Genomic DNA, 19,977 nt, shown 5'->3' with positions numbered 1-19,977 from the left:
TATATACTTCGTGGCTGTGCTATATACTACGTAGCTGTGCTATATAATACGTGGCTGTGCAATATACTACATGGGCTGTGTTCTATGCTACGTGGGATGTGACACTCTTTCACCCGGGCCCACAAAAACCTGCAGCTGGCCCTGGCTTCACTGATTGGTCGTGCCCGGCCGGCCATGAACAATCAGTGACAGACGCAGTCCGGCCGCGAATTAGTGCAGCATTTCAACCACGCTTTGCTGATTGGTCGAGCCCGGACGGAAAAATCCTGTGTATTCATTGCATTATTCTGAAATCTTCCTAAATAAACTACATACATATTATACAATACCCGATGTGTTAGAATCGAGCCACCATCTAGTAATCGTATAAACAACAAGTGAGTTAGAAAATCTTTTTATCAGATATTACTTTATATGTCCGTTTAGAAATTATAAACGACTTACAAAACACTTCAAATTTTTTGTGTCTTACTGGTCAGAAATTATAAGGAGAGAGAATGGATAAAAAGAAGGAAAGAAAAAGAATAGAAGTGGAAGAAAAGGGTAGATGAGGGACAAGGCAAGAGAACAGAAGTGGGAGGAAGGTAGAGGAGATTGGTCCTCTTATGGGCTTATCCCTATGTAGTTTTACAAGGTAATGGTACAATCTCGTCAAGATCTTAATAGTTTTTTTCTTTTGCATACCCGGCAGTTGAAATTTTATGGGTGAATAAGATATGCTTAAGCGTCGTGCCCAGATCTGTCACCAAATCATGTTTACAATTTGGGGCACATACAGAAGACTGGTTTAAATAACCGAGGATACAAGAAGTCAGATAAGATGGTGCAGTATTCTGTAAAAGATAACCCCTGAAATGAGGTTGTTATAAAGGATATAAAGTGTGCCACCCCTTTTTTTAAATTTACGAAAGAGTGCAATTGTTCATATTTTATCCAGGAAGGTTTTGAGGGGGATCCAAATTCTAATTTTCCTCAAAAGATAAGATGTATCATCCTTTTAGAGCATTAAATATATGTAAATCAGTATTAATGTTCCCAAAGGAGAAACTTACTCCTTGATAGACCTGGGGAATTGAGAGTCCTCAGTGGTTGATACCTTTTAATGGCTAACTGAAAAGGTGGTAACAAATTGCAAGCTTTTGAGACTACTCAGGTCTCTTCATCAGGCATAGACTAAAAGAAATTCTGAAGAATCACATATTTATGCACAGCACAGTACAGAAAAATGCCACAGACAAGACAGGTGACGTGAAGCAGAACTACCATTATGTGAGTGATAAACAATTATGTCCATAAATATTGGAGGAGATCATAGATAAGGAATGTTTTATTGTCCTCTGATTGGGGTCTGGTTCTGTTATAATGACCCCACATGGTCTGAGGAGCAAGTTCCTTAATGTAAAAAGACATAAATCCATGCGACACATTCATTCCTGCACTGAGAGTGTCAAAGATCATCATCAGCTTATATTCCCATACTCTTCTGTCTCTGTTAGATTTGAAGCTACCTTTGCAATATACCAAAAGAGCTGGCGCACTACACTACATAAGCATCAGTACAAAAAGTAGCGGGGGTGCAAACATAAGTGGCTGACATCAATATTGCTCAAACAAAAGAAAGAAGCCACTAAAGAACATTCTGCACACCACCCATAGTAAGTATCAAAAGGAACAACTTTATTGGTGACACAATGGTTTAAAAACATTTAAAATACAAAGAACAACTCCCCCATCAGACCCGTTCAGAAGTATATGAATAGATGATGGCTGCACAAATAACAAATAACAAAGGTACCCTGCATGCTGCACATAAAGAAATACCAATATCATAACGCGGAAGCCCAGCAGGGTATAAATGCATATATCAATGCTGAAACCTAGAGAAATAACACATAACCCCAGAGTGGGGCAGGGGATAGAAAACACAATCCCCACTAGAATGCTGATATAAGTGCAAATGCTAATGCAATAACCAAAAAAGGCATAATGCTTCAGCAAACCCCATGCTAACCGCAGGCGAACGTAAAGGCCAAGAAAACCCTGAGCGCAGCAACACCCGAAATGGGGCAGTATGTACCCGGTTACCCACAAGTCACCTAAAATAAGGATGGTAACCAAGCAGCCAAATGTAGAGCGGGATCGTCAGGCAGGAGATCCCAACGCGTATCGCGGTTCCACAGACCGCTTCGTCAGGGGAAGTACTCACCATAATAAATAACGTCCTTATATATCAAATGCGGTGATCAGTAAACGCCGACATTTGTGCCGCCCTGAGCCGGAACAGGAAGTCACAAAGTTGTGCACAAGGAGACGGTAAAAAGTAATGAAGCCGCTAGCGCCTGCGCAGAGGACAGAGGCCACTACAAGTGGGCAGAAGTCTCTGCTCACACTGTTCCAATGCGCACGCGTCGGTAAAAAAAACGGCGGTCCGCATAGAAACCTAAAATAAGTAAAGGCTACTAAGGCCAGAGAGGAGCAGCGGATACGTAAGCGGCCATAGTGATCATATACAGGGCCGCAGCAAAAGGAGAAAACGAACGAGAGGGAGGGCGAATGGGTGGAACATAGGGACCAGGGTAAAGAGAACAAGGGCCCATTGATCGTCCATGAGAGGACACTCCCAACAAAACTAGGTTGTACCAATATACATAAGAGCAGGATTGCTCATGATTAACAAAGACATAGCAAACACATGGAGCATACTGTCACCAAAGAAGCAATGAGTAATTGTACGTGTTGATGCAAAGTCTGCAGAATATACAGTATATAAGTTGTTCCTTTTGATACTTACTATGGGTGATTTGAAGCTACCTTTTAATACAAGTAATTACATGTCCATTATGTTATGATTGGGAAACAAATCTGTATTGCCACTGGTAAATCCATTCTTTTTTCTCTTATTGTATGGCGATGAGAGCTCATCCTTGTTCTCAGTTTCTGCCCTGTCTCCCCTACATACAGACCCCCAGTTGAACATCTAGTACAAATAATTAAGTACACCATATTAGATGTGATGCAGCTGAAAGTACCTGGTATCTTGTAGTCCTGATGTGAGTTAAGGTACCTTCACACATAACGATATTGTTAACGATATCGTTGCTTTTTGTGACGTAGCAACGATATCGTTAATAAAATCGTTATGTGTGACAGCGACCAACGATCAGGCCCCTGCTGGGAGATCGTTGGTCGCTGAATAAAGTCCAGAACTTTATTTCGTCGCTGGATCTCCCGTGGACATCGCTGGATCGGCGTGTGTGACACCGATCCAGCGATGTCTTCGCTGGTAACCAGGGTAAACATCGGGTAACTAAGCGCAGGGCCGCGCTTAGTAACCCGATGTTTACCCTGGTTACCATCCTAAAAGTAAAAAAAACAAACACTACATACTTACCTAACGCTGTCTGTCCTCCAGCGCTGTGCTCTGCACTCCTCCTGCACTGGCTGTGAGCGTCGGTCAGCCGGAAAGCAGAGCGGTGACGTCACTGCTCTGCTTTCCGGCCGCTGTGCTCACACAGACAGTACAGGAGGAGAGCAGAGCACAGCGCTGGAGGACAGACAGCGTTAGGTAAGTATGTACTGTTTGTTTTTTTTACTTTTAAGAAGGTAACCAGGGTAAACATCGGGTTACTAAGCGCGGCCCTGCACTTAGTTACCCGATGTTTACCCTGGTTACCGGCATCGTTGGTCGCTGGAGAGCGGTCTGTGTGACAGCTCTCCAGCGACCAAACAGCGACGCTGCAGCGATCCGGATCGTTGTCGGTATCGCTGCAGCGTCGCTTAATGTGAAGGGGCCTTTAGGGATCTTTATCTTGTCTGTGGTCATTATAAGTGAACAGCAGCTGTTGGAGAGGACAGCAAGCTTTTGACAATGGCCTTAACTAAAGCCAATTTGGGAGAAACGTGCACAAATGGACAGCAACATTTTTTTTCCTATCTACATGCTAAAAGGAGAAGCTAATTCCCAAAGGACTCTGGATTACAAACCCAATTATTCATACCAACAATACCCATTATGCACAAAACCTTTGTCACAGGACTTCTGAGAGATTAAGGAATCATCTTTTGCATGTCTGCTACAGCATAAAGAGTAAAGTCCAAGGACAATTTGAAATTCTGAAGAAAACACTTACAGAAGACACAGAGCAAAAATTACAACCGTACTACAACAAACCCTGGACACTTCTGATTCATAGGAAGGAAAATAAACTACACAGATTGTGCCTCAATTCAGGACTCTATACAAACAGATACAAAACAAAGCCAAAACCTGACAACTTGGACAACCACTCAATTCCTGACACAAAAGCATCTAACTGTGTCATTAATCTCTCAGATTATAAACCTAAAGGTACCGTCACACTCAGTAACGCTGCAGCGATATAGACAACGAGCCGACCTAAACTTGATCGCTGGAGCGTCGCTGTTTAGGTCGCTTTAGAGACGTCAAACACAGCAACTCCAGAACGATGCAAGAGCGATCCAGTGACGTAACGGCGACTCACTTCTCGTTCTCGCTGGTTGTTAGCTCCATGTCAAACAGCCGGAGTGTACCAATCCGACGCACATCTAGTGGCCCTATGCTCGTTCCTGGCGTCGTTGCTTTTGATGTCAAACATGACAATACACGCCGACCTGGCGACGAAATAAAGTTCTGGACTTCTAGCTCCGACCAGCGATGGCACAGCGGGATCCAGATCGCTGCTGCGTGTCAAACACAACGAGATCGCTATCCAGGACGCTGCAACGTCACGGATTAATGTCGTTCTCTTTGCAAAGTTGCTGAGTGTGACGGTACCTTAACAAAGCGGAGCTGACTGTGCTTTCCAGAGGACTCTCATTTTGTCCTACTAAGGCCCTGGATAAAACTGAACTCTGCAGTGATATGGAACATTTTTTCAGGAGACTGCGCCTGAGGGAATATTTCAATGATACAGAAGATTCAGAAAACACTTGGACTGAAGGAAAAGGGATCCTAACAACCAAGAAGAGGTCAGACTGGACACCTCCACCTGGATGCAACCCTCATTTAGATAAATATATAGACTCCTTCAGACATTTGATAAAATCCACCATCATAGATACTAACAGGAGACAAGCATCCAACATCAGTGCCCAGGAGAAAAAGGCCATACAGTCTCTGAAAACCAACAAAGAAATCATCATTAAACCTGCTGACAAGGGAGGTGCAATAGTCATGAAGAACACATCAGACTATATGAAGGAAGCAAACAGACAACTTATTGACACACGCTACTACAAAAAAATGGTGCTACACATGACTATTACAAGGAACTAAACAACTTAGTATCTTGTCTACCCGATGAATCCATAAGAGCCGATGACCTGATACCAGAATGTCCAAGAACAGGGACATTCTGCATGCTTCCCAAAATCCACAAATCTGGAAATTCAGGAAGACCAATTATTTCATGTGGCACTGGGCACCCTTACTGAGCAGGTATCTGGATATGTAGGGGGTATTCTTAAACCACTGGTAAAGGATACTGGCTTCATTCAGGAGACAACAGACCTATTGAATGAACTGTAATAGGTCCTCTAACAGAAGGAACCATCCTGTCCACCATGGATGTGGAATCTTTGTACTCTAATATCCCACACCAGGATGGATTAAATGCCTGCAAATTTTTCCTGGACAACACTAGGACTGATGCTGATTCTGTGGTTAAAATTCATCCTCACCCGCAATTACAATGAATTTGACAATGAGATATACCTTCAGAAGACTGGCACAGCAATGGAAAGTAAAATGGCCCCACAGTATGCAAATCTTTTCATGGCCAAGCTTGAAAGCAACTTTTTGTCCTCATGTCCCATTAGGCCTCTGGCCTACTACCGCTACATTGATGATATTTTAATCATCTGGACTGAGTCTGAGCCACAGCTAAAGACGTTCCATAAACAGTTTAATCAATTTCATCCTACCATCTTAACACTCAACTAGTCCTGCACTTAAATTAACTTTTTGTACACCATCATTAAGCTGCAGAAGAATAAAATAGAAACATCCCTGTTTGTGGGACAGTTTCCATCCAAAACACATAAAAGATTCTATTGTCTACAGCCAAGCCATCAGATACATTCGCATATGTTCCAACCACATGGATAGAGATGAACACCTTGGTCCCTCAGAAAGACCTTTTTGAATCAGGGCTACCATCCAAGAACAATTGAAACCCAGATTACAAGAGCCACCAGGATATCAAGGAATCATCTGCTACATTATAAAGCTACAGAAGAAAACAACCGGGTGCCTCTAGTTGTCACCTACAATCCAAATCTGGAGGTGCTAAGGGGAACTGCACGGAAATTACAACCTTTACTACAAAAAGATGCCCAACTAAAATCCATTTTTCCAGACCCCCACTACTGTGTTTTAGGCAGCCCCCAAATCTAAGAAGCATCATTGTCAGAAGCTCGCTGTCCTCTCCAACAGCTGCAGGAACCTTTCCTTGCAATCAGAAAAAATGTAAAACCTGTCCATTTATAAAGACCATGGACAAGATAAAGATCCCCAACCCACATCAGGACTACAAGATACCATGTACTTTCAGCTGCATCACATCTATTGTGGTGTACTTAATTATTTGTAATAAATGTCCATCTGGGGGTCTGTATGTAGGGGAGACAGGGCAGAAACTGAGAACAATGATGAACTCTCATCGTCATACAGTAAGAGATGAAAGAATAGATCTACCTGTGGCAATACATTTTTGCCTCCCCAATCATAACATTATCGACATTAAATTACTTGTGGTAAAAGGTAACTTCAAACCTAAGAGAGACAGAAGACTATGGGAATATAAGCTGATGACACTCTCAGTGCAGGAATGAATGTGTCGCATGGATTTATGTCTTCTTACATTAACTAAGGAATTTACTCCTCAGACCATGTGGGGTCATCATAACAGAACCAGACCCCAATCAGAGGACAATAAAACATTCCTTATCTATGAACTCCTCCAATCTTTATGGACATAACTGTTTATCACTCACAAAATGGCAATTCTGCTTCACGTCACCTGTCTATGGCATTTTTCTGTGCTGTGTTGAGCATAAATATGTGATTCTTCAGAATTTCATTTAGTCTATGCCTGATGAAGAGACCTGAGAAGTCTCGAAAGCTTGCAATTTGTTACCATCTTTTCAGTTAGCTATTAACCCGTTCACGATATGCCCCGTACTAGTACGGTGCATTATAAACAAAAGAGAAGGCGGGCACCGCAAAGGGTATACTCCACAGGGATCAGCCACGTGCATATAGCAAGATACATGAAACAAAAAAGAAAAGATATGCACACTAGTGGGATCAACCAAACATAACAAATTTTATTATTTTAAATAACACTTCAAAAAAAGGGAGCAAAGAACAGGACACACAATTAAAAACATTTAAAAAGCCAAATGGCTAAGCGGACCATCTTGGATCCCCCAAGAAGGACATACAGGTGGCAAAACATATACATGAACCAATGAGGCAATATATATATAACAATAGAGAGGAGCAAAGCAACACATGCAGTTAAATATAAAACAAATTATCAAACACAAAAGAGATTACAAACGCAATCAATCTATGCTGCCAGCTAACCTCAATGGTTCATGTATATGTTTTGACTCGGGATAGATTAAATTAGACCTCTTGCGCTCGACACCGCAACTGTGGTGTCAGAGTAACAGAAATAATAATTAAGATGCAAGAGAGTGCATGCGGATGCCACTAACCACCCAGACTTGGGTTAGGAAAGCACTGTGATAGCGCATGGTGCCGCACTGGCGGTCACAGCAAATGGATGCTGTTTCGTGTGTTCTAGTGCTGATAACAAGTCGGGCGCTAGATAGCAATCATCCACCTTTCGCGAGCAGTCAAACACAAGGGAGTGGGTAATTAAAGAGCGACTTTCTCTCATCAACACACACACGTTCACAAGTGTACACTAGAGCATGGCCAAGCGGCCATGCGAACCTTTTATAGCGGCAGTGCTACAAGACCTTCCAAATGGACCAATAGGAGCCGCAACAGGACCTGAGCATGTGACCCCCGACCTCCAATGGGAGGTTGTCCCGTGGGCATGCTCAGTATGTAAAAAGCAGGACTTAGTCTCAGAAAGACCGGAACATTGCTGGCTACAAGGACAGAGCCTGGAAGGGCAATAGTAACCAGTCGTCCAGTATCAGCCTGAGCTAGACGCTGGGACCAACGTCTCCGCTGAGCAGACTCCATTGCTGCTGGAGAAGAATGGGAGACCGCAGCGGAGATGGTTCGAGATTCCCCCTGTGCAGAGTTGGTGCCAGACAGCAGATGGGAGCAGTCTGAGGCAGAAGGAGGGGTGAGGGGCCGTACAGCCTGAGGTGCTGTAGCTCCTAGATAGCGAGTTACAGAAGGAAGAACAGCCTTTAGCTAACATGCCAGAGAGCGAAAAACAGCAGTGTGACAACAGGGGAGAATAGCTGGGACTGGGCTACATCCCTGATTGAGCGCATACACCATTAGCCGGAACACCGAGGCTTTTTTGGGATTCTAAGACACATAGCAGAAACCGGCAGGACAGCAGGATTATACATCACCTGTTTGCCCTAATACCCAGGAGACAAAGTGACACACAGAGCCTGGGTCCTGATAGAGACCCTGTAAAAAGGCTCAGGTTACCTGTCATATGGGTTTGTGTCCCACTTTCACAAAGGACAGTGATAACTGAGAGGATCTTGCTATAAAGCCATAGGCAGTAAGGGACTATAACAACACAGTGCTAGAAGGAAGGCTTTTAACTCCACCTGATAAAGCTGGACTCTGATCTCGCTTCCAAGCCGGCCAGACCTTGCCTGTACCTGTGATCTGGTGCCCTGGACTGTGGCTACCTGCTACCATCAGTAAACCACGTAAAAAGACTGCACAACTGTGTCCTTCGTTCTTTACTGCACCACTCACCATCCTTCATCTATTCACCGGGAGCCCAGGGGACCTACTTCATCTGTGGGAAGTTATACAATCTGGCTGCCATAACATCACCCCAGAGGACCCCTTTAAGCAGCGTTGGTCATCCCTGAGCAAAAACCACAGATGGTGTCACAAACTTTTGTTTTACAAATCCCTTTAAAGACTATCCCTTTAACATGGGCACCCAGGGCCATGGACCGGGTCACCACCGCCATGACACATCCCTTTAAGTAATGGACCCGGTACCGAGTACCCAAGGCCCTGGCGGGAGACTCACTTGCCTATTATCTACAGCAGATAGGTGTTGTCAGTGTTTCCCTCCTCCTGTCCTGACCGCCCTGCCTCCCAGTAGTGATGGGTCGTTCGCGAATGATCCGGTACAATGAGCCAGCTCCCTGCCGTGAATTATGGGAGCAGGCGCCCCAGAGAGCCTCTAAATTTTCTGAATGGCTCTCACTGGGGCAAAAATTTATGGTATTCTGGAAATGTAACTCCGCCCACCCCAACAAAACAACACCCACTCATCAATTTAATTGTTTAATAGCAAGTGGGCGGAGTTTCTGCCACAGGTGGGTGGGGTGTCGAACACATTACTGTCAACATAAATTTATGTTCACCTATTGTGAACACATATTTAAAAGGGATCCATTTAGGATCCAAAAAGAGCCAGACTGCTCATCACTATCTACTGCACAGGTTTCACCAGCTATGCAAGCCAGGAACTGAGCAGCCCTGCATACACCAATGAGAAGATGGGGGCAGGGCTACAATCGCAATGACGATTCTGAAAAAGATCAGGATCATAGATCAGTTCTTCTCCAGCTGTCTGGCTGTAAGTGTCAGAGAGCTGGACAGGAGCAGTCAGGAGGCCAGATGTGGCACGCAGGTCGCAGTTGGCCCAGGTAGGTAAGGTATAACAGTCTATAAGTACTAAAGCTATAATCATGTTGCAACATTTTTCATCATTTCTGTGAAAATAAGATTTTACTCCGATGCATATTGTAAATGTAGGTGAAGTGATAACTGTACCTTTGGCCAACATTCTGTATAGTCGTCTTCTTGGGCAACACTTTCATCCAATGGTTGATCGCGATCTTGCTGGCGCCAAGTTTTGAAAGCTGCTCCCAAGAGACCATGGACAAAAAGAACATCTGCTTTCATGAGCTGGCTACAATTTTATGAAAGAAAAAAAGATATAGTTAAAAATGCTGACCTTAAGTGGGAAAAACAACAAAAAAAAACAACAGGCAATGAATTGTGTGCAAATGAAAGCATAGGCATAAAATAACAACTAATGTATACTAAATTTTATACCTTTATTTTTCAGAATTTTCATTTAATATTCTCAAAAAAGGAAGCCGTATGATATACCATATTTTGCTGTTGATAGGAATATCAATTGAAATACAGCGGGGAAAAAAGTATTTGGTCAGCCACCAATTGTGCAAGTTCTCCCACTTAAAAAGATGAGAGAAGCCTATAATTGACATCATAGGTAGACCACAATTATGAGAGTCAAAATATCACCTTGTCTGATTTGGCAAGATTTATTTTGCAAATTATGGTGGAAAATAAGTATTTGGTCACCTAAAACCATGCAAGATTTCTGGCTCTCACAGACGTGTAACTTCTTCTTTAAAAGGCTCCTCTGTCCTCCACTCATTACCTGTGGTAATGGCACCTGTTTGAACTTGGCAGAACTTGCACAATTGGTGGCTCACTAAATACTTTTTTTCCCCACTGTAAATGCTGCCAGATGTAACGCTAAATTGTTACATCACTGTGAGCTATTACTGTTGCTGAACATTCAGAAGGCAGTCATTAGTCACACTAGAGCGTAATATGGACGAGTGCTATGAGATAAAAAAAATGGCATAGCACTCGGACCGATGCTAATCTATGGGGCAGCTCCTATCATCCGTTGTTATCTCGGCCGTATTATACGTGCGAGAGAAATCGCAGCATGCTGACAGTTGCACCCTATTACAGCCGAGACTCGCCAATGAAAGTCTATGGGTGCGAGAATAACTCACACACCACACGGACCATCAGTGTGACTTGCGAGAAATACGCACTGGTGTCCTTTAGAAAAGCCTGCAATTCAGTGCGGTGTAATGTAAAATCACACTGACAGGTTAGAATAGATAAAATAAATGTGTATATATATATATATATATATATATATATATATATATATATAGGCAAAAATTGGAACAGCATCTACAGAGTACCTGATAAAGTGCAAAGCTTTCCCAGTCAGTAGTCCAATGACTTCTAGCGATATGAAGAAAAAAGAAAAGCAGCACAAAAAAATAAAGAAAAATGTGGACTTTATTGCCTGAATGGCGTGGCGACGTTTCGGATACAGGATCCTTTTTCAAGCTTGAAAAAGGATCTTGTATCCGAAACGTCGCCACGCCATTCAGGCAATAAAGTCCACATTTTTCTTTATTTTTTTGTGCTGCTTTTCTTTTTTCTTTATATATATATATATATATATATATATATATATACATATATATATATATATATATATATATATATATATACTAGATGGTGGCCCGATTCTAACGCATCGGGTATTCTAGAATATGCATGTCCACGTAGTATATTGCCCAGCCACATAGTATATTGCCCAACCACATAGTATATTGCCCAGTCACGTAGTATATTGCCCAGCCACGTAGTATATTGCCCGGCCACGTATTATATTGCACAGCGACGTAGTATATTGCCCAGTCACGTAGTATATTGCCCAGCCACGTAGTATATTGCCCAGCCACGTAGTATATTGCATAGCTACGTAGTATATTGCCCAGCCACGTAGTATATTGCCCAACCACGTAGTATATTGCCCAGCCACGTAGTATATTGCCCAGCCACGTAGTATATTGCCCAGTCACGTAGTATATTGCACAGCCACGTAGTATATTGCCCAGCCACGTACTATATTGCCCAGTCACATAGTATATTGCCAAGCCACGTAGTATATTGCCAAGCCACGTAGTATATTGCCCAGCCACGTAGTATATTGCCCAGCCACGTAGTATATTGCCCAGCGACCTAGTATATTGCACAGCAACGTAGTATATTGCCCAGCCACGTAGTATATTGCCCAGCCACGTAGTATATTGCACAGCGACGTAGTATATTGCCCAGCCACGTAGTATATTACCCAGTCACGCATCAGCAGGCACGCGACACCAATCAGCGACATTGGCGCAGGATTTAAATCCCGCTTCACTGATTAGTCGCGCCGGCTGAGTGCGACCAATCAGCGACATTGGCGCGGGATTTAAATCAGCGACATTGGTGCGGGATTTAAATCCCGCTTTGCTGATTGGTGGCCCCACCGCGCGACCAATCAGTGACATTGCCGCGGGATTTAAATCCCGCTTCGCTGATTGGTCGCGCCCAGTCAGCGACATTGGTGCAGGATTTAAATCCCGCTTTGCTGATTGGTCGCGCCTAGCTGGCGCGCGACCAATCAGCGACATTGGCGCGGTATTTAAATCCCGCTTCGCTGATTGGTGGCCCCACCGCGCGACCAATCAGTGACATTGCCGCGGGATTTAAATCCCGCTTCGCTGATTGGTCGCGCCCAGTCAGCCACATTGGTGCGGGATTTAAATCCTGCTTCGCTGATTGGTAGCGCCCAGCCGGGCAATATACTACGTGGCTGTGCAATATACTACGTGGGCTGTGCAATATACTACGTGGCTGGGCAATATACCATGTGGCTGGGCAATATTATTATTATTATTTATTTATATAGCACCATTAATTCCATTGTGCTGTACATGAGAAAGGGGTTACATGGAGGGTTATAGATATTGTTTACAGTAAACAGGTTTACAGTGACAAACTGGTACAGAGGGGAGAGGACCCTGTCCTTGCGGACTTACATTCTATATACTACGTGGCTGGGCAATATACTACATGGGCTGTGCAATATACTACGTGGACATGCATATTCTAGAATACCCGATGCGTTAGAATCGGGCCACCATCTAGTATATATATACAGTCAGCGTCGGACTGGAGCACCTTGGGCCCACCAGAGAAAATCATTCTTGGGGCCCACTATGTAGCTACATAGAAATAGATACAAGACCACCAATTGTGCGGTAAAAAGCGCTAATATCAGGGTATAATATAAGGTAGTTCACGTCTTAATAATGTAGCAAGGGTTGGGGTAGCCCCCTCACAGAATATAATGTAGCCCCCCCACAAAATATAATGCAACCCCTTCAGGTATGACAGTCCCCACCATAGAATATAATGTAGCACCCCCATAGGGTATAATGCAGCCCACCTCATATAGTATAGTGCAACCCACCACAGAATATAATGTAGTCCCCTGAGAGAATGCAGTTCCACCACAGAATATAATGCAGCCCCCCCATAGAGTATACTGTAGCCCCTCATATAGTATGATGTAGCCCCCCCCATAATATAATGTAGTACCCTGAGTATAATGCAGTCCCCCCACAGAATAGAATGTAGCCCCCAAGGGCATTATTTAGAGTTTCTGCTGCCCTAGGAACTATTAGTGCTGCCTCCCCCTTTGGTGAGTATCGGCACAGACTTTGGCAAGAATCGCTGATGTGAAAGTCGCCTTTTGCAGCAGATCCGGCAGTTTTTCTGCATCTGCCGCGTAACGGATCACTTACAGCAATACTGCGTTCGGCCTCATTCATTCCCTATGGGATTTGCGGCACTTACCGTGATGTGGCAAATGTGGTACCATACCTCCCAACTGTTGAAGAAGGGAAGGAGGTATAAAGTTTGCGGCGCGCTTAGTGCGCCGCGGCAAATTTTGGGCCACGCCTCTTACCACACCCATTTCACAACTAGTCACACCCATATCCACGTCCCAACCACACCCATTTAGCACTGCTGATCACACTGTTTTATATACAATAATTATAAACAAAAAAAAATATGGCCACACATAATGCTCAATACTGTATAATGGCCACACACATGATGCTCCATACTGTATAATGGCCACACAGTGCTGCATACTGTATAACGGCCACACACAGTTCTCCATATTGTATAATGATCCCACATGATGCTCCATACTGTATAATGGCCACAAATGATGCTCCATACTGTATAATGGCCACACATGATGCTCCATACTGTATAATGGCCACACATGATGCTCCATACTGTATAATGGCCACAGATGACGCTCCATACTGTATAATGGCCACAAATGACGCTCCATACTGTATAATGGCCACACAGTGCTCTATACTGTATAATGGCCACAGATGACGCTCCATACTGTATAATGGCCACAAATGACGCTCCATACTGTATAATGGCCACACATGATGCTCCATACTGTATAATGATCCCACATGATGCTCAATACTGTATAATGGCCACAAATGATGCTCCATACTGTATAACGGCCACACATGATGCTCCATACTGTATAACGGCCACACATGATGCTCCATACTGTATAACGGCCACACATGATGCTCCATACTGTAAAACGGCCACACATGATGCTCCATACTGTATAATGTCCATTGGCCACACTTGATGCTCAATACTGTATAACGGCCACACATAATGCTCAATACTGTACAATGGCCCCACATGATGCTCAACACTGTATAATGGCCACACATGATGCTCAATACTGTATAATGGCCACAGATGATGCTCAATACTGTATAATGGCCACACATGAGGCTCAATACTGTATAATGATCCCACATGATGCTCAATGCTGTATAATGACCCCCCCCCTCCTGTATGCATGGCTCATATTCCCCCTCCTGTATGCATGGCTCATATTCCCCCCCCCTGAATGCATGACTCATATCCCCCCCCCCTGAATGCATGGCTCATATTCCCCCCTCTATGCTTGGCTCATATTCCTCCCCTGAATGCATGGCTCGTATTCCCCCCCGAATGCATGGATCTTATCCCCCTCTGTATGCATGGCTTATCTCTCAACCCCCCCCCCCCCCCCCGCTCCCATCTTGCATGGCGCGCCAGCTTATGTCCTCCTTCAGAACCCCCATGTGTGTGACAGCACCCCCTCCTTCCCCTCAGACCCCCCCATGTGTGTGACAGCACCCCCTCCTTCCCCGCAGACCCCCCATGTGTGTGACAGCATCCCCTCCCTCCCCACAGACCCCCACGTGACAGCACCCCCTCCCTCCCCACAGACCCCCACGTGACACCCCCTCCTTCCCCACAGACCCCCACGTGACAGCACCCCCTCCTTCCCCAGACCCCCACGTGACTGCACCCCCTCCTTCCCCACAGACCCCCACGTGACAGCACCCCCTTCTTCCCCACAGACCCCCACCTGACAGCACCCCCTCGTTCCCCAAAGACCCCCACGTGACAGCACCCCCTCCTTCCCCAAAGACCCCCACGTGACAGCACCCCCTCCTTCTCCACAGACCCCCACGTGACAGCACCCCCTCCTTCCCCACAGACCCCAGTGTGACAGCACCCCCTCCCTCCCCACAGACCCCCACCTGACAGCACCCCCTCCTTCCCCACAGACCCCCACGTGACAGCACCCCCTCCTTCCCCACAGACCCCCACCTGACAGCACCCCCTCCTTCCCCACAGACCCCCACCTGACAGCACCCCCTCCTTCCCCACAGACCCCCACCTGACAGCACCCCCTCCTTCCCCACAGACCCCCACGTGACAGCACCCCCTCCTTCTCCACAGACCCCCACCTGACAGCACCCCCTCCTTCCCCACAGACCCCCACGTGACAGCACCCCCTCCTTCCCCACAGACCCCCACATGACAGCACCCCCTCCTTCCCCAAAGACCCCCACGTGACAGCACCCCCTCCTTCCGAAAAGACCCCCACGTGACAGCACCCCCTCCTTCCCCACAGACCCCCACGTGACAGCACCCCCTCCTTCCCCACAGACCCCCATGTGACAGTACCCCCTCCTTCCCCACATTCAGAAGTCACCCTGCTCTCTGTACAGCCCCCATGTAGGAATATCCGCTTATCTGTGCCCCCACAACCCTCAGATCAGCCCCATGGAGTACTCCTGTCATGTACAGAGCCCCCACCATTGCGCTGCTCCTCAGCCTCTCTCCACAGCACAGGAGATCTCCTGCTATCAGCGCCGCACTGGAGGATGCCCCGCCCCCGTCCCTCATACTCACCTGACCTGACCCGTCCCTCAGACTCACCTGTCCTGTCCCACACACCGCGCGGCCGCATAGACATGGCTCCAGGCTCTGTCCCGACTTCCGGCGCAGCACCTTCTTCCTGCTTGAGCGGTCATGTGATACCGCTAATTAAGGTCATGAATATGCGCATATTCATGACCTTAATGAGCGGTACCACGTGACCGCTCAAGCAGGAGGAGCTGAGCTGCAGACGCCGAGACCAGCCATCGCTGGAGCAGGGTGAGTATCGTCTTCAAGGAAGGAGGTGGGGGGGGCCCTGGAGCAGTGGGGGCCCACACAGCAGGTGTCAGTGCCTGGGCCCACCGGAGAATCCTCCGGTTCTCCGGTGGGCCAGTCCGAGCCTGTATACAGTTATATGAAAAAGATTGGGCACCCCTATTAATCTTAAGCTTAACGTTTTATAAAAATTGTTTTTTTTTAACAGCTATTTCAGTTTCATAAATCTAATAACTGTTGGTCACAGTAATGTTTCTGCCTTGAAATGAGGTTTATTGTACTAACAGAAAATGTGCAATGTGCATTCAAACAAAATTTGACAGGTGCATAAGTACGGGCACCCTTATCATTTTCTTGTTTTAAATACTCCTACCTATTTTTTACTGACTTACTAAAGCACTTTTTTGGTTTTCTAACCTCATTGAGCTTTGAACTTCATAGCCAGGTGTATGCAATCATGAGAAAAGCTACTTAAAGTGGCCACTTGCAAGTTGTTCTCCTGTTTGAATCTCCTCTGAATAGTGGCATCATGGGCTCCTCAAAACAACTTCTAATGATCTGAAAACAAAGATTATTCAACATAGCTGTTCGGGGGAACTGATCTGACAGGCGCAGCTCCCTTAGTTTCATTTCTCTCTTTTCAGTGGTTTGTCTGGGAAACACCATCCTCCCAGTACCTTCATAACTTTAAAGGCTGTGTGAAACCTGAGAAGCCTCTTGTGCTGCAGAGCTGCAGGAGATCAGATATCAGTGTTTTGGCTTCTCAGGCTCATTGCCCCTGAATGCGTCACACCTTTGACGATTAGAATTTGCTGTTTTTATTCATCCCAATTGTTTTTTTTTAGCTTGTTTTATGAATAGCTAGTGCTAAATTTGTGGATTTGTCATAGAAGGTTTTGTTAGAAATAAGAGTGTGCTTCTCAGGCACATTGCGCCCTAACACATATTCTCTCTCTTGCTTCTGCTTTTCTTATGAAATGGTGAGGAGAATATTTGACTTGTCCAATGCCCTTCATTTTGAGCAAGTGCAAAATATACTGCTTGATGATGAGACAGACCCCTTACAGCTAGAAGATTTAGGGGAAGAAAGTGACATTGATTCAGAAGATGATGTGGAAGAATGTCCAGATGTGTCTGATACAGATCAAGATGGAGAGAGTGAGGAGGATGCTCAAGACATAGAAACATATTACTTTTCTGGTTATTAAACTTTTTTTTTTTACACCTGATTATGTGTATTTTCATTTATTACATTCTTATTAAGGTAACTGATCACTTTTAGAGCATTGAAATTTTTAACCCCTTTACCCCCAAGGGTGGTTTGCACGTTAATGACCGGGCCAATTTTTACAATTCTGACCACTGTCCCTTTATGAGGTTATAACTCTGGAACGCTTCAACGGATCCCAGTGAATCTGACATTGTTTTCTCGTGACATATTGTACTTCATGACAATGGTAAAAATTCTTTGATAGTACCTGCGTTTATTTGTGAAAAAAACGGAAATTTGGCGAAAATTATGAAAATTTCGCAATTTTCCAACTTTGAATTTTTATGCAATTAAATCACAGAGCTATGTCACACAATATACTTAATAAGTAACATTTCCCACATGTCTACTTTACATCAGCACAATTTTGGAACCAAAATTTTTTTTTGTTAGGGAGTTATAAGGGTGAAAAGTTGACCAGCAATTTCTCATTTCTACAACACCATTTTTTTTTAGGGACCACATCTCATTTGAAGTCATTTTGAGGGGTCTATATGATAGAAAATACCCAAGTGTGACACCATTCTAAAAACTACACCCCTCAAGGTGCTTAAAACCACATTCAAGAAGTTTATTAACCCTTCTGGTGCTTCACAGGAATTTTTTGAATGTTTAAATAAAAATGAACATTTAACTTTTTTTCACAAAAAATTTAATTCAGCTCCAATTTGTTTTATTTTACCAAGGGTAACAGGAGAAAATGGACCGCAATCATTGTTGTACAATTTGTCCTGAGTACGCCAATACCCCACATGTGGGGGTAAACCACTGTTTGGGCGCATGGCACAGCTCGGAAGCGAAGGAGCGCCATTTGACTTTTCAATGCAAAATTGACTGGAATTGAGATGGGACGCCATGTTTCGTTTGGAGAGCCCCTGATGTGCCTAAACATTGAAACCCCCCACAAGTGACACCATTTTGGAAAGTAGACCCCCTAAGGAACTTATCTAGAGGTGTGGTGAGCTCTTTCACCCACCAAGTGCTTCACAGAAGTTTATAATGTAGAACCGTAAAAATAAAAAATCATATTTTTTCACAAAAATTATCTTTTCGCCCCCAATTTTTTATTTTTCCAAGGGTAAGAGAAGAAATTGGACCCCAATAGTTGTTGTACAATTTGTCCTGAGTAAGCTGATATCCCATATGTGGGGGTAAACCACTGTTTGGGCGGATGGGAGAGCTCGGAAGGGAAGGAGCGCCGTTTGACTTTTCAATGCAAAATTGACAGGAATTGAGATGGGATGCCATGTTGCGTTTGGAAAGCCACTGATGTGCCTAAACATTGAAACCCCCCACAAGTGACACCATTTTGGAAAGTAGACCCCCTAAGGAACTTATCTAGAGGTGTGGTGAGCACTTTGACCCACCCAGTGCTTCACAGAAGTTTATAATGCAGAACCGTAAAAATAAAAAAATCATATTTTTTCACAAAAATTATCTTTTCGCCCCCAATTTTTTATTTTTCCAAGGGTAAGAGAAGAAATTGGACCCCAAAAGTTGTTGTACAATTTGTCCTGAGTGCGCTGATACCCCATATGTGGGGGTAAACCACTGTTTGGGCGGATGGGAGAGCTCGGAAAGGAAGGAGCGCCGTTTGACTTTTCAATGCAAAATTGACAGGAATTGAGATGAGACGCCATGTTGCGTTTGCAGAGCCCCTAATGTACCTAAACAGTAGAAACCCCCCACAAGTGACACCATTTTGGAAAGTAGACCCCCTAAGGAACTTATCTAGATGTGTGGTGAGCGCTTTGACCCACCAAGGGCTTCACAGAGGTTTATAATGGAGAGCCGTAAAAATAAAACAAAAATTTTTTCCCACAAAAATTATTTTTTAGCCCCCAGTTTTGTATTTTCCCGAGGGTAACAGGAGAAATTGGACCCAAAAATGTGTTGTCCAATTTGTCCTGAGTGCGCTGATACCCCATATGTTGGGGGAAACCACTGTTTGGGCGCATGGGAGGGCTCGGAAGGGAAGGAGTGCCATTTGAATGCAGACTTAGATGGAATGGTCTGCAGGCGTCACATTGCGTTTGCAGAGCCCCTAATGTACCTAAACAGTAGAAACCCCCCACAAGTGACACCATTTTGGAAAGTAGACCCCCTAAGGAACTTATCTAGATGAGTGGTGAGCGCTTTGACCCACCAAGGGCTTCACAGAGGTTTATAATGGAGAGCCGTAAAAATAAAACAAAATTTTTTTCCCACAAAAATTATTTTTTAGCCCCCAGTTTTGTATTTTCCCGAGGGTAACAGGAGAAATTGGACCCAAAAATGTGTTGTCCAATTTGTCCTGAGTGCGCTGATACCCCATATGTGGGGGGAAACCACTGTT

At 44.7% G+C, this 19,977-nt stretch overlaps 1 protein-coding gene across 8 annotated transcripts in view; it reads right to left on the bottom strand.

The window, feature by feature from the left end:
* The window catches only part of SERAC1 (serine active site containing 1), a 2,030,253-nt gene that overhangs the window by 963,692 nt on the left and 1,046,584 nt on the right, over window positions 1–19,977 (bottom strand). For all 8 annotated transcript variants that reach the window (XM_069769365.1, XM_069769370.1, XM_069769372.1 and 5 more), the window contains one exon: window positions 9,986–10,124. In XM_069769365.1, the coding sequence (XP_069625466.1) occupies window positions 9,986–10,124 (139 nt within the window). The remainder of the gene's footprint in view (window positions 1–9,985; window positions 10,125–19,977) is intronic.

The sequence above is a fragment of the Ranitomeya imitator genome, chromosome 5 (assembly GCF_032444005.1).
Source record: "Ranitomeya imitator isolate aRanImi1 chromosome 5, aRanImi1.pri, whole genome shotgun sequence".
Taxonomy (NCBI): domain Eukaryota; kingdom Metazoa; phylum Chordata; class Amphibia; order Anura; family Dendrobatidae; genus Ranitomeya; species Ranitomeya imitator.
Note: the sequence above shows the minus strand (reverse complement) of the source record. Positions and strands in the feature narration are given on the sequence as shown.